This window comes from Cololabis saira, chromosome 14 (genome assembly GCF_033807715.1).
Source record: "Cololabis saira isolate AMF1-May2022 chromosome 14, fColSai1.1, whole genome shotgun sequence".
Classification (NCBI taxonomy): domain Eukaryota; kingdom Metazoa; phylum Chordata; class Actinopteri; order Beloniformes; family Belonidae; genus Cololabis; species Cololabis saira.
In genome coordinates, this window is record NC_084600.1 from 15,981,678 (window position 1) to 16,005,154 (window position 23,477).

Consider the following 23,477-nt stretch of genomic DNA (forward strand, 5'->3'; position numbering starts at 1 on the left):
TAATAATAAAAATTCCTGCAAATACAATAGGGCCTTCGCACTGCAAGTGCTCGGGCCCTAATAAAGGGCTTTTCAGTTAATGTAGAATTAATTAAAGTAAACCAAATCAAAGGGGAGATAGTAGGAGTCTTTAAAAGATCCCTTGTGATTGAGCTCCTTGTTGAGATGATAAGTATTAATCTGTTAAACAAACAAAGAAAACTCCTATAAAGTAGAAATGAAGTTAAACTCAACTTTAATAGCCTAACTACTTAAAGATAAATAAATAAAATAAAAACTGTTGGTTGTTGTCAACCCCAGAAGCCTAAAGACTTTCACTTCTTCATTTTGATGCTAATGAAAGTAGCCACGAGGCTGAGTTGTGAACTAACAGCGAGTGAGATAAATCCTGCCAGTAAATGGACTCGGAGACCGGCGTCAGCGTCGCCTGCAGGAGAGACGGACACAAGCTACTCAGTCACTGCAGGAGCCGCTCATTCATTACGTGCTCTGCTGCGCCTGACTACCCTCCCTCTCTCACAGATCAATGCCTAATGAAAAGCTTTTCAAGACTATTTAGGAGACAATAAGTTAAAAAGGTTCCAGAAAAAAACATGTTTGCTTGTACGGGAAACGCAACACCCGGAGACTGCAGGGTGAACGCAAGTGCTTGGAACATAATGAAATCATTTTGCATCTGCAAGCAGAGTAATTGCATTTTTTTAGAGTTAGAAACGTGTTACAGGCGCAGGAGCATCAAGGAACGAGAAACCAGAAACTATAATCTGACAGTGAGGCAAGAGTAGAATATATCTGGCTTCATATAGCAGTTATAGCAAACCTCATGCAGACTGGAGCCAGTGAGACTGAAACTAAACATTTATGGCAACACATGGTTGCAAATCAGGCTAAATTAAAAGTAGAAGACGAGTCGGGGAAGTCTGCTCTGGTTTAAGTGCAGTTCAGTGTAAACCATCTCCAGTGCAGAATCACTCTGGCAATCTAACATTTAAATGGATTCAGCGTTTGAGTATACTTATCAAGATTGTGGAGGAGTGCAGAAAGTGAAAGGACTGAGAGATAAAAATCAACAAAAAAAAACTCTTTCCACCCCCGCAGTGTCTTTTCTGAAGCTTTGCACTCTGAGAGCTTTTCCCGAAGAAGAAGTTGGAGGAAAAAAACGGCGAGTCCTGTCTCTGCCGGTGTCTGCTTCCCCCCCCGACAGGTTGCTGTGCAGCGTTCTGGCTTTGATTAAGACCGCTAGCTTATTGACACTGGAGCATCAGAGAGAGAGAGCAGGCTGATGGAGAGAGGGAGGTGTCCCTGAGCCATGACCTTATTCTACATGTTGAAGTTAATGGAAAGGAACAAGCGCTGCCACCGCAGCTTCTCTCCGCTCTGTGTTCATCCCAACACGCATGTGCTCCCACGCTGGCCTTTGCCCTCGTAAACGTGACTCTCAGAAAGTCTCTCTTCCTACGGAAGAGTATAAGGGCCAGGCAGGAGAAAAATAAAAATAATATTTTAGAGGAGGAAGATTTTTTTTCATTATGCACTTCAAGAAAAAAGTCGAAATGTCGAGAAAAAAGTCAAAATGTCGAGATTAATGTTGAAGTACAATTTCGAGAAAAAAGTCGAAATGTCGAGAAAAAAGTTGAAATGTCGAGAATAATGTTGAAGTACAATTTCGAGAAAAAAGTGGAGATTAATTTTTTTTATTGTGCACTTCGAGAAAAAAGTCCAAATGTCGAGAAAAAAGTAAAAATGTCGAGATTAATGATGAAATACAATTTTGAGAAAAAAGTTGAAATGTCGAGAATAATGTTGAAGTACAATTTCGAGAAAAAAGTCGAGATGAATGTTGAAATGTTGAGAAAAAAGGCGAAATTTCAACTTTATTCACGAAATTTCGACTTTATTCTTGAAATTGTACTTCAACATTATTCTCGACATTTCGACTTTTTTCTTGAAATTGTATTTCAACATTAATCTCAACATTTTTACTTTTTTCTCGACATTTTTACTTTTTTCTCGAAGTGCACAATAAAAAAAAATTCTTCCCCTCTCAAATATTTTTTCTCCTGCCTGGCCCTGATACTCTTCCGTACTCTTCCTGCTAAGTATGCTGCAATCGAGGGGTGTTTGCTGTTCCTGAAGCTGCGTTCTAAATGTTCCCGGTGTTGTAGGAAGTGAGTGTGACTCATTGTGTATCTTTTTCTGCAAACTGTAGGTGGTGATCGCAGGCAAGAGCGGCCGAGGGTACCACTACATCCTGGCCAACCTGGTGAGACCAAAGCAACAACTCAACACAGCGCAGTCACAAAGAAAACACCCTCCGTGCTCGGTGTGATGCAATTCAGCAAAAAGAGCAGCAACACCCTCAGTACAGTAGTTAGACTCCGGCTCCACCAAGCCGAGCCGTGATGGATGCGCTAAAGCGACTGTTAAGCGCTTCTTTCTTTCTGGCTGTTAATGACCTGTTTCCTCACTCCCATTAAGCCGTGCTCTTTGCTCTCAGGGTTTTTCCAACATGAGCCTGGACAGGGTTATTTCTGGTGGGGCCAACATCACAGGCTTCCAGATCATCAACCCAGACAGCACCATCGTCCAGCAGTTCCTTCAGCGCTGGGAGCGCTTGGATGAAAGAGAATTTCCAGAAGCCAAAAACACTCCACTGAAGGTCAGTGAGGCATAGCAGCATTTCTTTCAGCTTAAAAGAGTCTTTGCCCCCCCCCCCCCCCCCCTAAACCACTCTCCTCCCAAAGTTTTAAAGTTTTAACGCTGCTGAAGCCGGATAACATTCTGCATACTACTCAGATACTGTTTCTTTGTACAGCTCTGCGACGTGCAGATGCTGCGTTCACAGTGCGCCGTTGTGTTGTGTCAACATGACATCACCCGTCCTTCATCGCCGTGTCTTCTTCCCTTTGTCTCAGTACACGTCGGCACTTACTCACGATGCCATCCTCGTGATTGCGGAGGCCTTCCGGTATCTTCGACGCCAGCGAGTTGACGTTTCGCGCCGGGGGAGTGCGGGTGACTGCCTGGCCAATCCCGCCGTGCCCTGGAGCCAAGGCATTGACATAGAGAGAGCCCTCAAAATGGTTAGACTGGTCTTCTTCCATATCTGATTTAATCTGTTGCTACATTTCTGCACCCTGCACACTTACTGTCTTTCTGTACAGAAAATAAGAGTGTAAAGAATTTCAAAATAAAGCTGCAGATTAGTATTTTCTGTTGCTTTAAAAATTATCTGCCATATCCACTATTTTCAAAATCAGAGCTTTCCAGTTGACAGAAAGGGCAAAAACACATAGCTGCTAGTCATATATATATATATATATATATATATATATATATATATATATATATATATGTATGTATGTATGTATGTATGTATGTATGTATGTATGTATGTATGTATGTATGTATGTATGTATGTATGTATGTATGTATGTACGCATGTACGTGTGAATGTATATGTGTGTATATATGGATGTGTATATATATATTATATAATATATATATATATATATATATATATATAGGTTATATGTGTATGTATGTGTTTATATATGTATATGTATGTGTATATGTATATATATGTGTATATATATGTGTATATATGTATATATATATGTATATATAATTGTATTTTATATATAATTGTATTATATACTATATGACAACGTAAGGGGGGGCTGAACTTGATAAGCTTTGCTTCCTTCAGCTCCTTCTCGAACTTGCACTTCATCGTAATGTGCATTTTTTTAAATATTATTATATATATCGTTTGTTTTTTATGCTTGTGCATGTTTGAGACAAATCAAAATCATATCAAATATAAATAACAATGTGCATGAGCAATTTAGAAGATTTAGAGGCATGTGAGGATTATTTTCTCTTGCTGTCCGCGTGGAGCGGGTGTAATCAGTCTTGTGTTGGTACATGGCAGGTCCAAGTACAAGGTATGACAGGAAACATCCAGTTTGACACATTTGGGAGACGATCTAATTACACCATCGACGTGCACGAGATGAAGTCCACGGGCCCCAGGAAGGTGAGTGAACACGCAGCCTCGAAAAAAAAACATTGATCTTAATTTAATTAATGTTGTTGTTAAAAAATCCTTTGCAGGAGCTGCATATGATACAAACATGATATAAATAGCAGCCCAGTGCGCTCTGGGTAATTCTGAGCGACGACAGGCAGATATGTGCTGAGGGTTTTGCTTCCTCCTCACATGTTGGCGGGCCGGGGGCTGCCAGTCGCCCAGTCTTGCAAATCCAGCTCAGATCATGCGATTCCCTCAGATTTCCAGCTGGGAGTTATCCGCCAGAACCAGAACCAGAACTAGAACATCTACCAAACCTTTGTGCACCACGATGTGGATGGTTTAAAAAAAAAAAAAAAAAAACGCACTTTAGAGCTGATTTTTATTTTCTTATTCTACATTTAGAAGCATTTGGGGCTAAAATAATGAAAATATTAAAAGTAACAGCCTTCAGTTATGTTCTCAAATGCTCTTTAAAGAAGCGTCTTTAAACCATCAGTAAAGCTCAACGACAGCGATGCTGTTGAGAGATTAGCAGCGTGAGATGCTGCACATGGGAGTATTTGCAACTAAAGTGTTAAAGTGCAGCTGAGAGTAAATGTTATTTCACTCCAGCAGCTATTGGCGCTCTCGAGTGTCCTTCCTTTTCTTGTGTGGACTTATGCCAATAAAAGCATATATTCTTAGTTGAGGAGCCAGTAGAAAATGTAGAAATGTTCATTTGCACTTTAAAGCATCTCCAAGCTCTCTCTGTGCTCTCGTGCTTCAGTGTTAACGGTGGTGTTCGTAGGTATTAAATAAATGAATAAATGAACCACTGAACCCACAAACACTTGCTTCCACGTGACGCCCGCGATGCCGGCGCTACAGTAGCTCCACGACCCTGGAGTCCTCACGAGCGCTGACACCAAAAGGAAGTGCCCCCATAATGTCCACATAGCTCAGCTTACGAGGCATCATACTTCAGCGGCACACGTGTCCGGTCTCAGTGTGAGACGATCTGCAGTGACAACAGAGTGAGTATTGTGTGCTATAGAAACCAGAGACGAGAGATTTCTCCCCGGATGAGAGAAAGAGATAGTCAGAGGAATAAATATAAACGCGTTACTGGAATCCTCTCAGGATCCCACGACACAGGCCAGTTTTTCCTCTTCCCTTGTATTAATAGAGCGGTAAATAAATATTGAAAAGCTAAAATCTCTCCACTTTCTCGATGAGACACATTTAGACTATTAGGTTTTTGTTGGGCTACTAGTATCATCGTTTCATCTTCCAGTGCTTCAAGGGTGCTGCTTTATTGTTATGTAAGGGAACATTTGCCGAGACAGGAATAGATCACTCCTACTCTGGCCCAGGTGAAGTGAGAAGAACCACTACAAGCTAACATCCAGCCAAAGCATCTCCAGCGTCCACCGGCTCACACTTGATGGGAGACTCTCTGCTTCTTGTGATAACTGTCAACCTCTCTGTCGTTTTTCAGATCGGCTACTGGAATGAGTACGAAAAATTTGTTTATATAATGGATCCGCAGGTCACCAACGAGTCCTCTTCTGTGGAAAACCGAACAATTGTGGTCACTACTATTATGGTACACTCTCAAGCAAGTTTTAAATGTTTCACCTTAAGATTTCTGCCACTCAAGGTCAAGGTGTCCATTGTTGTCGATCTGTCCTGGGAGGGTAGAATAATTTTATTTTCAGTTGCTTTCCATCCACTCACTACATGTTGAAACAGTCGATTCACAGAGAGTGTTTCAACTGTATCCGTGTGGGTGCCAAAGCATTTTGGTTGTTTTATATCACAGAGGGCTGTTGTAGTAGTGACGTCACAATAACGGCTTTGGTAAAGATAACTAATCAGATAGACATCATCGTATTTACATTCAGTGCATACGTAAGTAACAATATTTCCCTCTCATCAAGTAACCTGTCAGTGACACTGATGACGGAGAGCTACATTAAAAAGGATCTGCAGAAAACCAGGACGAGCAGGTTGAATTATAATAAAAGCTTTCTGTAAACAGACGCAGCCGTAGTTAGACTAGCTGTAGTTTGCAGGTTCAGCATCATCAGCCACTCTTAAATGTAACATAAGGTGCGCCTTATCTTACATTTAAAACCACGGCTTGTCCTTCTTTCTGACTTTGCCTATTATGTCTGCATCTTAGGCAAATTCAGAATGTAAAAGTCCCACATTCTCATTTCAGTGTCTTGAACAGCCATCGCCATCACCACGAGGCTGGAAGTAGCTAGCGTGAGCGCAGGAAACTGGACGGTCATTGCATTATTTTTATGCCAGGCATGCTTTTATTTTGGTAAATACAATTACTATCACAGCCATCTCATTGACTTCACTTTACTTTTTCTACGTTGTGTAACATTAAAAGACCCATTTAATGAAAGACACCTTTCATTTTGTCCTGAACAACGTTGTACATGGCTGCAGAGAGGAGGAGACCAACCTCTTAACCCCTGAATATCAAAGTGTCCGTCATTGAAAGACGACATGTCTCCTATAAAACATGTGGAATTACTATATAAAACCTCTGAAAAAACCTCTGAAAAACATGTACATGCCATATGACAAAGTGAAACACCATTGCTTAAGAACCAAAGGTGACATTTATTCATCTTAAATGGCTAACATGTTTTACATTGTGGAGGATAAACATGCTATTCTCTTTAAATCGAAGTCACAGAGGTCATGCGTATTGATGTAATGACACAATCCAGCCACCGAGGCAGATTAGCGAGTTGTCGGAGTAGAAAGCACGAGGCGCAGCTTGAGGGAGTGTTAAACTTGTTTCATCATCATGCAACCGATCCCCTCAGGTGGGTTGCACATTTTGAGTCAGTTGAGTAAGTGAATTTCCCCCATTTGTGGCGACTTTAAATCTCTCTGCTGTCACTGATGTTTACTTCATGAACTGGAAAAGTGCTCCATTCAACTTCCCCTGCTCCCCGCGCCGCGATGATGCAAAGGCCATGCAACCCCCCCCCCCCCGCCGCCTATCACCCATTTCCACAGATTTAGAGTTTGGACAACGATAGCATGAGGGAGCCTGCATGACCCTTTACATGTGTCAGATCCTCCTCCAGCTCGTCCCTCAGTCTGTCCAGTATCACAACTATGTGCATGTATTACACCTGTTAGTCTTATTAGTGTCACGCATTTGCTGCTATTTTTTTTATTTTTCTGTCCTCCCTTTGGCTTCTCCCTGCATGTGTGCATGCGACAGCACCGGTTAAGGCCTCCTGTGACCCACCAGGTCTGGCCACTGTGGATTTTTCAATTTGTCTTTGTCTATAAACTCAAAATTATGTCTAATTAACAGGAAGCTCCGTATGTGATGTACAAGAAAAACTATATGACATCGGACGGGAATGACAGATATGAAGGCTACTGTGTCGATTTAGCTTCTGAAATTGCAAAGCATGTGGGGATCAAATATAAGCTGTCCGTAGTGCCAGACGGGAAATACGGAGCCAGAGATCCAGAAACCAAGACCTGGAACGGGATGGTGGGTGAACTGGTCTATGGGGTGAGTATCAGCGTGTCTGTGTCGCCCTTAAGCTGCTCATGTTTAGGATTTCCTGCTACTTCAACGTGAAGAGAAGATGTAGAAAGCTCAAATTAAACATGATAATCAACAGAAAGTAAAACAGAAGGAAAAATCAGAGTAACTCACAAATAATACAAATAATTATGATCATTCTGCCATCAAATTTGAATGAATGAATGAATGAATGAATGAATGAATGAATGAATGAATGAATGAATGAATTGTTTATTTCGGTTACATTACATTATTTGCAATTCAAACTGTGTGTGTGTGTGTGTGTAAATGACAAAACACTTACATACAAGTTTACACTCATCAGTTTCACACAAAAAATAATAATAAACTCTGTAACCGAAAAAGGAATAGGCTGAAGCCAAAGCTTATATTTGCCTACCCTGTACTTTCCAACAGAAAACCCAGATTATCTGCAATATGAAAAGAAACAAAAGAGAAATTTCCCTTTAAATTGTTCTGCCTACCAAATTATACTCCAATCATTTAGCATTGTAATCCTTCATTATTTTACTTTTCAATATTTTTTTAAAATTCAACAGAGATTTACACAGTTTCACTTCATCACTAAGTTGATTCTATAATTTGACTCCCAAAAATGAAACACATCTATATTTAACATTAGTCCTCACACGACATCTTTCAAAGACCCACAGCCTTCTTAAATTATAATTTGTTTCTCTTAATTTAAAGAAATGCTGAAAACAAGCAGGAAGGCTATTATTCTTAACTCGAAACAAAATTTCTAATGTTTTTGAATATACAATATCTATGAATTTTAATATGCATGACTCTACAAATAATTTATTAGTAGTGTCACGATAAGAAACTTTATTTATTATTCTTACAGCTCTTTTCTGGAGTTTAACTATAGGGTCTATATAAGTTCTATACGTATTCCCCCAAACCTCCACACAATATGACATGTATGGCATAATAAGAGAGAAATACAGTATGTGCAGACATTTTTTATCCAACAGATCCCTTGTTTTGTAAATTATACCAATAGATTTAGACAATTTCTGCTTAATATAATCTATATGTGGCTTCCAACAAAGTTTATGATCTATAATTACTCCCAAAAATTTAGTTTCATATACTCTTTCAATTTCAACTCCACTTAGATTCAATTTAATTTCACAATTTAAGACATTGAACATTTTTTTGTGTTTTTGTGTGTCTGTGAACTCTAACAAGACGATATGCATCTTTTTATGACACTACAGCTGCTGAATATGTCATTTTAGAAATCTCACTAATTGGTAGATTGATTTGAAAGATCTGATATTTTGATCTCTTGTTTGTTGTGTTTGCAATCAAAACCACACGTCTACCGCTTGAGCTTTGTCAGGATAAAAAAAGAGCACCCTGTGTTGTGGCTAAAACGGCCACGACGAGGCCTCTGTGTGAGTCATCACAGCCGGTTTATCGCCGGCTTACTTATAAATGGGCAAGAATGAACGTTGCTCAGCTACTTTTGACTAAAAGCCTTCCTCATTTTATGTAAGTCTCTGCAAACACTCGCCGCGGCCGTCTCTTGAACGCCTGTGAGGCTTTGCAGAGGGTCTTTTGGAGGTGAATTTAACGTGCTGATTCACATTTCATGAACCGCTTGCATAAGCGCCTCCACTTCTGTCTTCAAACCCTCTGCTCGATTCACGAGGGAGATTGGGAATGAGACAAAGACTTTAATCAAATACGAATGCTGAGTGACTCATTTCCAAATGCCAGATTTCCCCTCAAAGGCTCTATCACAGATTTAGTTTTATTCAGAATATGCTAAAATGCTGCATTTCAGCACGTCCGTGAAGCTGAGCGTGTTTGGTTGTGGGTTTATCAATATCAACCTTGTTAGTTTAATATTTAACACTTTGCTTGGCTGTTTGTGGTTTCTGCTGTCGGACTAACTCCTCATGTACCTCTTCCCATCTTCACAGAGAGCTGACATAGCTGTGGCTCCACTAACCATAACACTGGTACGGGAAGAGGTGATAGACTTCTCTAAACCCTTCATGAGCTTGGGCATCTCCATTATGATAAAGAAGCCCCAAAAGTCCAAGCCGGGGGTGTTTTCCTTCCTGGACCCGCTGGCCTATGAGATCTGGATGTGTATAGTCTTTGCCTATATCGGCGTCAGCGTGGTGCTCTTCCTGGTGAGCCGCTTCAGCCCTTATGAGTGGCATCTGGACGAGAATGATGAGGCCAAAGATCCTCAGAGCCCCCCTGACCCTCCAAACGACTTCGGGATTTTTAATAGCCTGTGGTTCTCCTTGGGTGCCTTCATGCAGCAAGGGTGCGATATCTCACCAAGGTTGGTCGTTCCGTTCGTTCTCCACCACCTCCCAGATGTCCTTGTCATCGCTCAGCATTTTATAGTCCCATACATGCATTTCCATCCTGCAATGGTGCATATAGGTTATTTTGAGCTTTGCCATTACTGCTCTCCACCCAACCTCATGCTCCATTTCACTGCACTTTCTTTCCATGTTTCTCTCTGAGCAAGAAGCCGTCCTGCACGGTGCATGTATTTATGTTGAAGCTGCATGCCGCCCGTGATGCTTTGCATCCACAAAATAACTTATATCCACCATGCTGAGGGCTGTAAAATGCATAGGGTGTCATCACATTTCATCCAAAGTAATGGCTGGAATTCCTCGTGACTCTTGGAGGGCTACCGTGTTTTTGCTGCATGTCCCATTTTACGCTCATCAACTTGGCGCATATAATGAATTTTGTGTTGGGAAAACCACCATACCAACTTCATTTGCTTGATTTGATTTTTCAAAACAATGGACCTCCATTCATGCAGCATCCATCTGTCTGTCCATCTGTCCATCCATCTCTTTTCTCATCATATCTCCGATGTTCCAGACTTCTTCTGCAAGGAATCCTACATCTGTGAATTGTTCTTATTTATCTTTATGAAATATTCTGGAGAAGCTGACCAAAGAGCAAATGAGGGATTAATTAATGATGTTCTGCCAGAAAGGTTTTTCATTAATTACGAAAAATATATGTTGGATTTTCCACTTTCTTTTAGAGAAGCATGTTATTTGATGAAAACATCTGAAATGTGTCTAATTATGTGCACAGAAGTCAAAATCAGCATTTCAAAAACCTCAGCTAATTAAATAAAATTAGATTTTCTGAGTTGCTTATGTGACATAAAATATAGTATATAAGCTGCAAAGTTGAACATCTCCGCATTTTAAATTCTTAACTGCTCAGAGGGATGTATATGTGATAAGTAGTCCTGACATCCGCTACATTCGTGCTTTTAATGTGGCAACTTGATTCACTTCGACAAAAAAGGACATTGGAGGCTGCTTTTGGAAACTGGGAGTTCTTTGGAATAGACGTAAAAAAAGAGCAGAAAATTGAGGCCCTGTTAAGATTTTAATGCAAACTGCTGATTCTGTAAATCCCCCAGAACAACTCCATGACCATCATCACAAGAGGAAAACTGTGCTCTTCATTAAGAAATGCATCTTTTCAGACTAGCTCACCTGTTTATGTGTTTAATATAGCTTAAAGGGGACCTATTATGGCATCTAATACCTATTTTAAACAGGCCTTGAATGTCTTAAAAACAAGCTTTTGATTGTTTTTGCTAAATGAATTAGAAATTCAGTCTCTAAGCCATGTCTTTATCTTCCCCGTTTCTAACCTCCTTCTCTATGCGGGATTCTGAGTGGGCGGAGCTATGATAATGAGGCTCTGTGCTGATTGGCTGCCTGACGCAAAGACGCGATACACCGCTACGAAAAAATGGCGGAAGCTCCAGCTGGCGGAGTTAGTTGCGGACGTGGTTTCACGCATCGCTCCTTTTGTGACGTAACGAAAGGGAGCAGAATCTGAACGGCTCGTAGATCCACATCACACTGGACGGCTCATCCGGGCGGCTGTACAGACACTGCAGAATTTGGTTGCTTTCCTCCTTCTCTGAGTTGGCACGCTGAGAGGAGACCACTTTATATATGTTAAAGCAAGAGAAAATGTGTTTTTCATAATAGGTCCCCTTTAATGTGACTCTCAGAATTATCACAGTTATAAGTCTTTCATACAGTAGATAACAAACACCTGCTCGAAAAAACCAGCTTTGAACCGTCTGATTTGTGGCTTGGAATAACAAAAAAACACATCAACCGGAGACTTAGTTGAAACATCTTCGGAGAGAAGCAAAATCGACACGGATGCAGTTGTGAACGTTGAAATGGCATCAAGGGAAATAATAAAACCGATAAATCGATGAGGTGGGATGCACGGGTTTGACGTCGAAGCATTAATGCGAAACTGCAAAGAACTGATCGAGAACAGGATTTTCGCTTGACATTGAACAATATATAGGTCAAGTCAAGTTTCTTTATAAAGCACTTTAAAAACAGTGCCAGTTACTGCAAAGGCCCGGTCACCCCTGCTCTTTAGCCTGGAGGGGGGGCTGTTAGTTGTTCAGCTGACCGAGGAGTCTGAGAAGGTCTATGGACATTTAAAACACCTGAGATGTAAGAAGGTGCAAGACCATGCAAAGATTTAAAAACTATATACAGTAAGTCAAACAATAATAGCGTATGTGCTTCAAATGCTTACTTTTATGGCCGACCTCGTGGTAAAGGTCACATCGGACGCTTCAGAAACATTTATACTCATCATCAAACGATGACTATGTGACTATGTTGTCTTAGGTATGTCGACGTTTTATTACTTTTTATTTATTTAAAGATGGAGAGTGGAGATAATGTCAGATGATGCTGCCGTGAGTCAGACGGGAGTCTGCAGATGCTAGACGTAGGCCGCGGCGGTGCCGGGCTCTCCTGCTGATCAGGGGTGGCTGCTCACCTAAATTACCTCCCAGGCTAAATGTGGATAAAGTCATATTGAGTTAATGAGGCTTATTGCTGATTTGAGTGGATTGATCATCTTTATGGACAGCTGTTTTGAGGTAATGATAATTCCAGTAAATGAATGTGTGAGCATGGATCACTGACGGCAGGCAGGTAATGAAGTGAACGATTTATTAGAGATGATAAACAGTCAGGTCTGAGCTGAAGTACTGAGCTGATATATTCCAGCGCAGCCACCGGAGCTGACCCCTTCCTCCCACACACTCGTCTGCTCCTCGTCCTCCTCCCAGGTCTCTGTCCGGTCGCATTGTCGGGGGAGTGTGGTGGTTCTTCACCCTCATCATCATCTCCTCCTACACGGCCAACCTGGCTGCCTTCCTCACCGTGGAGAGGATGGTGTCTCCCATAGAGAGCGCCGAGGACCTGGCCAAGCAGACGGAGATCGCCTACGGCACCTTAGACTCCGGCTCCACCAAGGAGTTCTTCAGGGTGAGTGTGTCTGCCGTCGCAACACCACCGTGAGTCCTCCTACGGGTCCGGGCTGAGCAGGTCTCGAGAGCTTTGGATTTATTCACTTCTACGTAAAACAACAACAACAACAACAAAAAAAAACCTAGTTTGGAAAGTGTTCCTGGCAACAGCACTTCCCAAGTACTCAGACCAACAAAGCTTTATTTAATAAACTCAGTCTGTCAGCACAGATTGATGCACTGTTTTATAAAATGGAATTAAATATTACTCAAAGAGTAAACAGCAAAAAGCAAATTGCATATATTCTTCTTACCCAGGGATTTAAAAACCCACCACTTGTGAACGTCAGTCCATCTCTGACTACCAAGGTTTATGCTGTCAGTGTCAGAAACGAAGCCGCTCTGCAAATTTATTCTGTCCACAAAATTAACTTTGGTTTTCCCACCGAAATAAGCAACATTTATATTAATTTTATTGCATTGACTCTTTAAAAGTCAAAACTTATTACTTTGATACAACATATCCCCTGAAATAGAAACTGAATTCAGATCCAGTGTCCGTTTTTTTTTGCTGCATCTATTTTTACTCTTTCTCTTGGTGTGATTGCTCAGAAAAAGCCTGAAACATCTCATAAATACAGAACTCCACTCCACATCAAGCATTCAGGCTGCACGCTGGTCCACAGGCAGCTGTGCTGTAAAACAAAAATTGCATCTTAAAATCTCCTATATTTGCAAACATCGTAAGCTTACATCAGGTTCCTGTCTGCTAGGTTTTCATTATGTGCTGCTGGCAGGAGGAGGCTTTTTATGTGGAGCTGCAGCCAGTCCCTGCGTATGGAAATTAGAGCATGCATGCATGAGAAAAGGAGAAAACAAGAGGGACAACGTTTTCTGATGAAATACGCTTGTTCTTGTTCAGCGGGGCCGGCTGCGAGAGGATGTGATTTGGCAAGGATGTGGCCAAGTGTAATGTGTCCGTGACTCAACCCATTCATAAAGGCAGTGATCCGCAGCACCGAACTGAGTCGAGCTCTAAAAGCTTCAAAACCAAGCTATTTCTGTGATCAGGGTTGCGCCTGATGTACAGTGCATTAAAACATCAAGCAGAATGGGTTGGATGACAGACAATACACTCTCAAAGGTTGTTTAAGAGATCTCTGGATCTGCATTTGCTATTTCTCAGAAGCGCATATCCAGTGCAAAGAGAGTAACCATGCAACTGCATTTTCCTTTCAAAATAAACGTAGAAGCTCTTTTCGTCCGTCCACCCCGTGAGAGAGAGGTGGTGAAGTAAAGACCAGAGCGGCTTTGAGTAAAAGCACTTTTATACCTTTGTTTTTTTCTGTTTTTTCTTTGTTTCTGAAAACGCAGTTAACTGAGTATTTGATGGACTTCTTGGTGAATCTTTGCACCAAGAGCAGCACCAAGAGCGGAGATGCATCGATCAGGATTTTGAGGGCCGATCCCGATATTTACAATCACAGATCACAGCGTGAAATCCATAAATTGTTCAATATTGTTGTCTCATGTACACAACACTGACATTGTATTATTGGGTATAAAAATTAGGAGATGAGAAAGTATCATGAATTCACTGTTTTATTGCAGGCTGAGGCAATGTGCAATATTTCACCCTAGAGACTCTTAGAGACGACTTAGACTCAGCTTACAAAGAGTAAGTGTAGCTTACTAGCTTAAGCTTTAACACAAACAACAGTTAGACATCTCAATCTCTTAGAGTAGATACAAGTTGTAAACTGTAAACCTTAGTTTTCCTATGGAAAAAGGAATTAAATCCTTTTTAAAGGGGACCTATTATGGCATCTAATACCTATTTTAAACAGGCCTTGGGGAGGGGAGACCACTTTATATATGTTAAAGCAAGAGAAAACGTGTTTTTCATAATAGGTCGGCTTTAAAATAAAAAAAATGAATTATGAAAGCTTAGGCGATAGCATCCACCGCGTGTGACCCAGGAAACTCTTGTGAGTGAAGCTTCATTAATAAACTGCAGTTAGACTCAGCATCCACATGGTTCTCACACCAGAACTCCAAACGTCACTCGTGAATCCGACTGGCACGATCTTGTCCTCCTGCGTGAGGCTTTGGATGTGACTGCATGTAGTAGTCCGGTAAAGTTGGACAGATAGCCGCAGATTCCCATTTCTGCAGTCAATACATTCCAAATAAAAAGACTTATCAGTATGAATGTTGCCTTTGTTCGACCCCTGAAACACAGACAGCAAGCTACAAGCCAACTGCCATCAAACCGAGACTCTAACCTGCACAAAATACGTTAATGTCAATATGCAACCGGCTGTATGACGCCACCATCTACAAATTGCAATCCCCATATAAATGTAAACCTCATCGGATTGTCCTGCTTTGATATATTTTGAGAACCCCGATCAAAACTGATAGGGGCACTATCGGTCGGTTGCGATGGGTTGCAGATCGGTCGGTGCATTTCTAATCAAGAGCAGCCAGCGAACTCGCTGAATGTTCTGACCCATTGGGATGTTTGCAGGACTCGGTTTATCAAAAGAACCCCTGAAAAGATACTTGCCAGCGATGCAGTTTGCTTTAACCTGAGTGACAGAAATCGCGGTCCAGACCGGAGACATCAGAGGAGAATTTCTGCAGAAACCTTATTGAAATCTGAAGATTAAAAGTAAATTGTTCAAAGCAGCCGTGAGTCGGTACACGCGTTCATCAAAGAAAGTATTTCACTTAATCCTGATAATACTCTGAGGGGGAATAATAAACGAACACAACAAACATGGTGTTTTTCCCGTATTCACTGCTGCCTTTGTCCCCGGTATCCAGAGAGGATTTAAAAGGCACTCGTTGTCAAACGCAAGGATTTTGTAAAGCTTTGAAGTTTTAATTTCGCCTAAAATGGATTCAAACTCGTCCACCTCTCTTTATGTAGATTGTGTTATTTGTGCAGATATGAAGAAAACCAGCAGCTTGAATTTGAAACAATTTGTCATCCTTCAGTAAAACAGCCGATCCGATCTTAAAAATCGACGTCACAAAAATGCTTCATCACAAAAAACTACCTCGATGGGGCATCTATTTATTCTGAAGATGCTTTTTCACTTGATTCTTAGTAAAAAAAAAAAAGAAAAGAAAAAGCAGTTTAAATCTTATGCATAACATGCAACATTCTGCAGAGACGTTCAGCAGCTTGTTGCTTTCGGTCGAGGTTAAAGACGTGATAATCCCATGATGAGGAGAGGAAAGTAAAAAGGAGATGAGAGAGTTAAGTGCAGGAATTAAAGTAAAATGAGAATGATTTTAATCAGCTTGTTAAATGAGCCGTGGCCTTATTTAGTTACTTTATTAATTTGCTTTCCTTGACCATCGGCATAAAATAAACGAGCTATAATTCAGCTTCAAGCGGACGCCTCCTGCAGATAAACTTCAGAGCCAGCAGGTTTTGTTTGGCCTGTTGTGTCTGTTTTGGGATGACGGTGTGAGAGACATGAATCACTCGCGCCTCCGTCAGCTGGCAAACTGGTGGCTGCAGGGAAACCCGCTTTATCTGCGGAGCTGCTGACCTGCGATAGACCCTGTTTTTCCACCTGCCATCTCACCGCGTCCACCGCTCATGGATGAGGAGGCTTTTCCCGATTGGTCCGTCTTCGTTACGGCACTTGGGGAGGAGGGCTTCTCAGCCAACGCATGGGTCTGACAGCGTCCAGAGCCTGTCAGGGTCCAACACTGACGAGCGGCCGGCTCCTGACAGGCCTGCATCTCCCTGTAACCCAGAACAGGATGGCGGTTTTCACACCACGGCCAGGCCCTGTCACCAGCCATTACTGTCATGTGAGGCGTGTTTACATGAACACTCCACTGGAGTGAAATTGTGCATATGTCAGGAATGATTCACTTTCTAGCCTGAGCCCACAATCCATTACGTCGCTGATGAATTATTTATGTAGCCGTATAAGCGCTGGGCCGACATATTCTGTCAGCTCTTTTGGTTATTTTCATTTACTTCCACCTATTAGATGTGATGGAGGACTAACTCACACGATGACTGATGGTATCGCCTAAATCCACCACGTCAAATACTAACCGATCAGACACCTTCTCCCAAGGCTGTTGAGGTCTGATCAGGTTCCTGGGGAGTTTGCTACCTGGACTCCATAGATGATTTGGGCCCTGTAGGTTTGGAGGTCTCTTGGATGGAGAGGGGTTCCCTCAGATGCCACCGGAGGCCCCGTGACCCTCAGACTGCTGCCAGAGGTCTGAAGAAAATGTTTGGTTGAGTGGCCGGTAGTGTTGTTTTTGCAGCCTGTTCCAATTTTAGTTTTAGTCTAGTCTTTGGGTCAAGCTATCATTTTAGTTTTATTAGTTTTAGTCACGTTCATTCTCCTTTTAGTTGTGTCAAGTTTCAGTCGACTAAAAGTCTGAGCATTTTAGTCAAAGATTGTATTTAGCCAAACCCATTTTACAATTAAAATAAGGTTATCTTATTATTATATTATTGTTACCTTATAGACTCAAGAATACATTCATTACAGATACAGAAGACTCTAATTTGAGGTTACAACATATTTATTTTTCCACATTTCTCCCCATCTTTTTCGTTTTCAACGACACATTGGGTTTTCTTTTCCACGTCTATGTAGGAAAGTGTATCCAAAGACGGTCTCTTCTTCTCCTCCCAGCCCCAGAGCAGATCCCTGCGTTTCTCTATGTAACTTTGTTTTTAATTGACGTGAACCTAGAGCTCTGCGTTAACGGCATCAGCCTCTAACTCTGCAGCTGCATCTTCTGGATCTGATTCCCCGCTGCAGCGACTGGGATTGAGGACTAACGTCACCCAGCAGCAGAACTAAACCAGAGAAACTACTGAAAACATGAACATTAAGGATCTTTGGTAGAACATTTCGTCTCGTTTTGGTCAACGAAAATGAAGACACATTTTAGCAGAGTTTTTATTTTATAATCTAAATTTTACTCGTTTTTATTCGTCTACAATATTGCATTATACATTTAATTATCTTCATTATTTTCGTGGCGTCTCGTCTCGTTTTCCTCAGGTGATAAAGGTTCATTGACGACAATATTTAGTAATAATTTTGCATTGAGGAAAGCAACTGGACGCCAGGGTGCAGGTTTCCCCGGCAGAACGTTGCACCATTCCAGGATGGGTGGTGCGACTCATCTCCACCTGTCAGGGGCTTCACTTTAACGACACGTGAGGGTAAATGAGGACGCGCATTTATGTGCCGGAGTCCAGGCAGCATGCATGACCCCATGAAAGCCCTCTATTGATTAGAGTGGTTTCTACATTCAAGGCGGATATTAAAAGCATCTGTGATCGGGGTGATTGCAGCGCTGGGAAAAAGCACAGCGAGTTATTTTACTGAGGCAGAGGGAGGATGATTCAAGGTCCTTCCTGCCAGTCGGCTGGGGCCTCTGCTTGTTTCGATGGTACTCGGTAGTGGTTGAAGAGCTCGGCGGCCCAGAATAACCCAGAGACTGTTATGAGATGGAGAGGAAGTCGGAGACGTGCACGGCCGCAGGAAAGGTGGTGAGAACTGAGGCGACGGACATGTTTCCGCTGGTTAGGGAGGTTTCTGGTCCAGGTTAGGTGGAAGAGGTTCAGTTTTTGCTTTTAAACCTTCAAAATGTATCTTGTTCTTGCAAATTTTTGCTTTGTCATCTTTCCTGGTCCTCACGTGCCTGATTAAGAGCCACATGTATGGAGATGAGAGGGTTCGGGATCCAAACAAAACCTCCCTCACGGTGCTCACGTCCGAGCACAGAAGGTCACATTAGCCCAGTTTAACTCAGCCTCTTTATTTTCTCCTCTATTGTCGACAGCTGTGTGCCGGCGCTCCCCTGCGACCAGCAATCAGCCTCTCGCCGGCCATTTTTAGTAGCGTACTGAGTGCCGGAGCGGGGCTGAGCCCGGCGTGTCTGTAGCCGCTCCAGCTGGCAGCCGACTCGGCCGCAGAGGTAAAGCCGTCCGCTCCGGAGGAAGCAGGTCAAAGGGGTTAAAGACGCGTGGCTCGGAAAAGCATCCTGCACTCAGTCGGGCGGCGAGCTGCACCGACGCGGCGAGCTGCAGCTGAAAGGATATGTGGACGCGTGAATGTTTGACTGTTGGACGAGACGACCAAACGGCTGAATGACAATAACCAAAAAGATCTGTCGGCTACTTAAAACATAAAGACGTGCTGAGGAGATACCTTGAATAAAAGTTTCAGTAAAAACGCTTTAAAAAAGAGAGAAATAGATCAGTCGCACCATAAACTCTTATGTCATAACATTACAGGTGATTTTATAATGAGATTAACCTCAAACACTAATACAGACTCAGCCCAGACAGACACAGCTACAGCTCGCTGCAGGTTTACTCCAACAGGAGCCTCGGCTACTGGAAAAGATATTGTTTTACGGGAATCTCAAATTATTCTTATGCAATGAGCAATTTCAACAACTGAGCTGCTGAAACAATGAAACTATGTGATAGAGGAAGAGGAAATGTGGTCCGAAAAAAAAAGAAATTTTTAATGATTGTTATTTAAATGTTTTTAAAAAAGGAGGAAAATCAACAGTAGAACTTACATCAATACCAATCAATTAATTTATAGTTAAATTTTGAACATCCTGCAGTCGAAATGTGAGGAGAACTGGACGTGTTGGTGCTAAATAACTATTAAGTGTTTAGAGAAGCACTTATAGAATAGAATAGAATAGAATAGAATAGAAGACTTTATTGATCTCCCAGAGGAGAAATTCAGTCGTGCAGCAGCCAAAACACACACACGCTCAACGGTTTATACAAAAAATGTAAAATAGAAATAACCAATAAATAGGTAAATAATAAAAAAGAGCAATATAAAAAGTAGAAAAAGAGAATGTACAAGAGAAAAAAAAATAGTAAACACCAAAAAAACATAATATTTACAAAATATTTACAAATATTTTCAAAAATATGTGAGGTATTTAGCGTAGTTATTGCACTTACAAAGAGACAGGTATCAGTGAGGAGGGTTGAACAGAGGCTTAATTCTGGGAGGGAATATAAAGACTGGACTCTGGGAATTATGGGAAAGGTCCAGGTTTTGAGTTGTGGGTGCGTATGAGGGTGGGGATCCGTCGTTCCTCACGTGCACGGTGCAGACATGTGTCGGTATCGTGAGCTGGAGTTCAGTTGATCAAACTAGAGTTCAGCAGGAAAAATGGTTTTTGCTGTTGTTGTTGTTGATTTGCCAAGAAGACAGAGCCGGCGTTTCCTCGGCTCGGGAGCGGTTCAGAGAGCGTGACATCACTTTCAAACGTGCACGGACCCACAAAGACGACAGACCTCGGATGTGCTGAAGAAAAGCTGCCGCCTGATTCCCTCGTGGTTAAAATGATATGGATAAGAGCGCCGCTCTGGAGGACGACACCATGGCAAGCAGTTTAGCTTCAGCTGGACATCTTCTGAGCAGGCAGCGAGTATCACCATGTTTGAACAATAATTATCTTTGTTTTTTAATTAAAAAGCCCTAAAGTACATGCAGGTAAGCAGGTTCTAGTGGGACGTGTGAAGAGAGCAGATCTGAACCATCACGAACGCACCGCCGGCTGTGGCCTCCAGTAGGAGCATAAACTGGGAGGGAGGAGGCCCCGTCTCTATTAATATTGATGCTCAACACGGCCTGCAGTTTACTTCTGCTAAGCTGCCAGACGGTCCGGCTTCAGGCTGCTGGCCGGAAGCCCACCATGGGTTGTTTGCATTTCAAAGGTGAAGCTGCTCTGGATCACGAGAGGCGGGCAGCTGCCCGGTGCAGCGTGGACGATGTGCTCGGGTGTACCGGCACAGTGCACGTCTGGCTCGGCCCCGTCCGTGATGTCACTGCAGGTGTTGCAGCGACTCGCGACGCCTGCCGTGACACCCGCCTTGCTTTCAGCGCGGCCATGAGAAGCAGCGGCGGTAGTCACCGCCTCCGTGATTCAGAGCTGCTTCTAACTCGGGTTGTTGGGAAATACGCTCTGTTGCTTTCTGGATGAAGGATGGAGATACGTGTGCTTTTGATGGAGCGAAAGACGGGAGCTTGTTAACCTCTCATAAAGATGATTTGTGTCTAAATTAAAAATAACTTGCCAACTACAGGCAGTTGGAGGAGCTGGGACCATTTCTGCGTAGCAAGCTGAGCGTAAACAGGGTAAATGAGGTTTAGAAGATAATGAACACATGTTGAAGGCTGTGAGAGCATTTCCAAGCAGGTTCATGGCCTTTTTTACTACGTTCAAATATTATGAAGGAATGTAACGTCCTTGGGAGCTCAGCCAGCCTCTCAGGACGAGGCTGCGAGAGGGAAATTCAACCCGGGACGATCAGACGATAGTGCCAAAGAAGACATCGATGGACGTGCGAGCGAAGCTCCAAGGTCACCGTCGGCCCGTTTGATCACACCATCCCTCATTTCTTCAACAACAACGTACTCTCATGAACGAGGGAAGACGCTTTGAAAAGTATTGATTTGAATTTGCTCAAATTCATGCTGACAAGCCCCAAAGTTTCTGAAAGAGTTTCCTTTGAGCTTAACGAGAGAAGCTCTGCGGCTCGTCGCATCGGCTCTGCTTCTCTGGCGGGTAAATGAACCGTTCAAAGGAAAGGGGTCCCACGAGGCCGCGTGGGGGGTTTCATGAACACCAGGCGCCGGTCAAACAGAATCCAGTGTAAGTTCTCCAACATTTGATAAGCACGTGACCTGAGGATCTCTTTTAATTGGTTTGAATTAGATTCGTAAAGGGACGCAGTCGTGTTCGTCCCAGAAACTCAGTTGTCAGCAACAAATCTAACTGAACTACACAAACAGATTTTTATGTTTGTTTTAAATAGGTTAAATAAGACTTGCTTTTGAAATAGTATTTGTTGATCAAATATCTGAAAGAAAGAAAAAAAGAAGAAAAAAGAAATTCCAGACAGAACAATGGAAATGTTCATGTTTTTCTTCTCTCTAATGTGTAAAATAAACTGAACCCAAACCAGGAAGAAAAAAACAACACAAATAACAGTGGACTTGTTGAAACGTTAAACTCCTACTTTATGTTTTCTTTTTCCACTGCAGCAGAACTGAACTGATCTTATGACCTAACTTATGACCTTTTTTAAAATTAAAAGGACCAAAATATAATTTTCTACCTTCCCGCATGGTACCAAGCTCCTACCTAACCGTGACTTCTGTGTACCGTTACACCCCGTCGTATGCCAAGGTACGGAAGATTATTAGGCCCATGCAGGAGAAAAAATATTTGAGAGGAGAAGATTTTTTTTTATTGTACACCTCGAGAAAAAAGTCAAAATGTTGAGATTAATGTTGAAATACAATTACAAGAATAAAGTCGAAATTTTGCCTTTTTTCTCAACATTTCAACTTTATTCACAAAATTTTAACTTTTTTCTCAACATTTCGACCTTTTTCTCGAAATTGTACTTCAACATTAATCTCGACATTTCGAATTTTTTCTAATTTTTTCTCGTCATTTTGACTTTTTTTCTCAAAGTGCATAATGAAAAAAAAAATCTTCCTCCTCTAAAATATTTGTATTTTTCTTCTGCCTGGCCCTAATTCTCTTCCGTACCAAGGTAAATTGCGCCCCGCCAAACTGTTTAGCACCATCCGCCACTGGTAAGCTGATGGTATTGTGGCTCCGCCTCCATCCTTAGCACACGTATACCTCCATGTCGCCATCTAACGCTCCCCGAGAAAGCAACTGTGCTCAAGTGTTCAAAGCTTCCTGTTTCATGACTGTCAGTGTTGATAACTGGACTGTTTCTCTCTTCTCTCTGTCCCCTCGAACGCAGCGCTCCAAAATAGCAGTTTATGAGAAAATGTGGTCGTACATGAAATCGGCCGAACCCTCAGTGTTTGTCAAGACAACACCAGACGGGGTTTCCCGGGTACGAAAGTCGAAGGGCAAGTTTGCCTTTCTGCTCGAATCCACCATGAACGAGTACATAGAGCAGCGGAAGCCATGTGACACCATGAAAGTGGGCGGCAACCTCGACTCGAAGGGCTACGGTGTGGCCACGCCTAAAGGCTCCGCATTAGGGTGGGTGGGATAATATAACAATATCCTCTATGTTGTTATAGTATTCCACCTACCCTGATGTTTCCTTTTCTCATTTTTTTCCTTTTCCTCACTCCTTTTTCTTCTTCTTCTTTTCTCCAAGTGGGTGAACTGTTTTATGAGTTGTTTTATGAAGTGAATCACATTCTTTTGTTGTGTCTCATGTTTCTGGTTTCTTTTTGTTGTCTCCTCCGAAGGTTCTCGGTATCCTACATCCAGTACATCCATTTGAATGTCAATGTGCACTGTCACCCTCCCCGGCCTCCTTTTGTTCTGTCTGTTCTCCCTCCGACCTTCTCCTCCCTCCTGGTCTCTGTGGTGCCTTTTTGCATTACCTCTGATCCAACACTGAAGTATTCTTTAATTAATTTGCTAGTTTAAATGCTGGTCTGTCAGTTGTGATGAATGTTAAGCTGCATGCTGGATGTTCTTATTTAAAATTCAACAATGACAGAATGTCCCCATCCCGC

The 23,477-nt window shown here is 42.2% G+C and overlaps 1 protein-coding gene across 6 annotated transcripts in view; it reads left to right on the forward strand.

Moving 5' to 3' along the window:
• The window catches only part of gria3a (glutamate receptor, ionotropic, AMPA 3a), an 88,063-nt gene that overhangs the window by 54,196 nt on the left and 10,390 nt on the right, over positions 1–23,477 (forward strand). For all 6 annotated transcript variants that reach the window (XR_009784068.1, XR_009784067.1, XM_061739922.1 and 3 more), the window contains exons 5-13: positions 2,210–2,263; positions 2,498–2,659; positions 2,916–3,083; positions 3,935–4,039; positions 5,514–5,621; positions 7,368–7,574; positions 9,545–9,918; positions 12,739–12,937; positions 22,742–22,989. Coding sequence is in view for 4 of the 6 variants with exons in the window: in XM_061739922.1 (XP_061595906.1) it covers positions 2,210–2,263; positions 2,498–2,659; positions 2,916–3,083; positions 3,935–4,039; positions 5,514–5,621; positions 7,368–7,574; positions 9,545–9,918; positions 12,739–12,937; positions 22,742–22,989 (1,625 nt within the window). In the remaining 2 variants the exon portion in view is untranslated. The remainder of the gene's footprint in view (positions 1–2,209; positions 2,264–2,497; positions 2,660–2,915; positions 3,084–3,934; positions 4,040–5,513; positions 5,622–7,367; positions 7,575–9,544; positions 9,919–12,738; positions 12,938–22,741; positions 22,990–23,477) is intronic.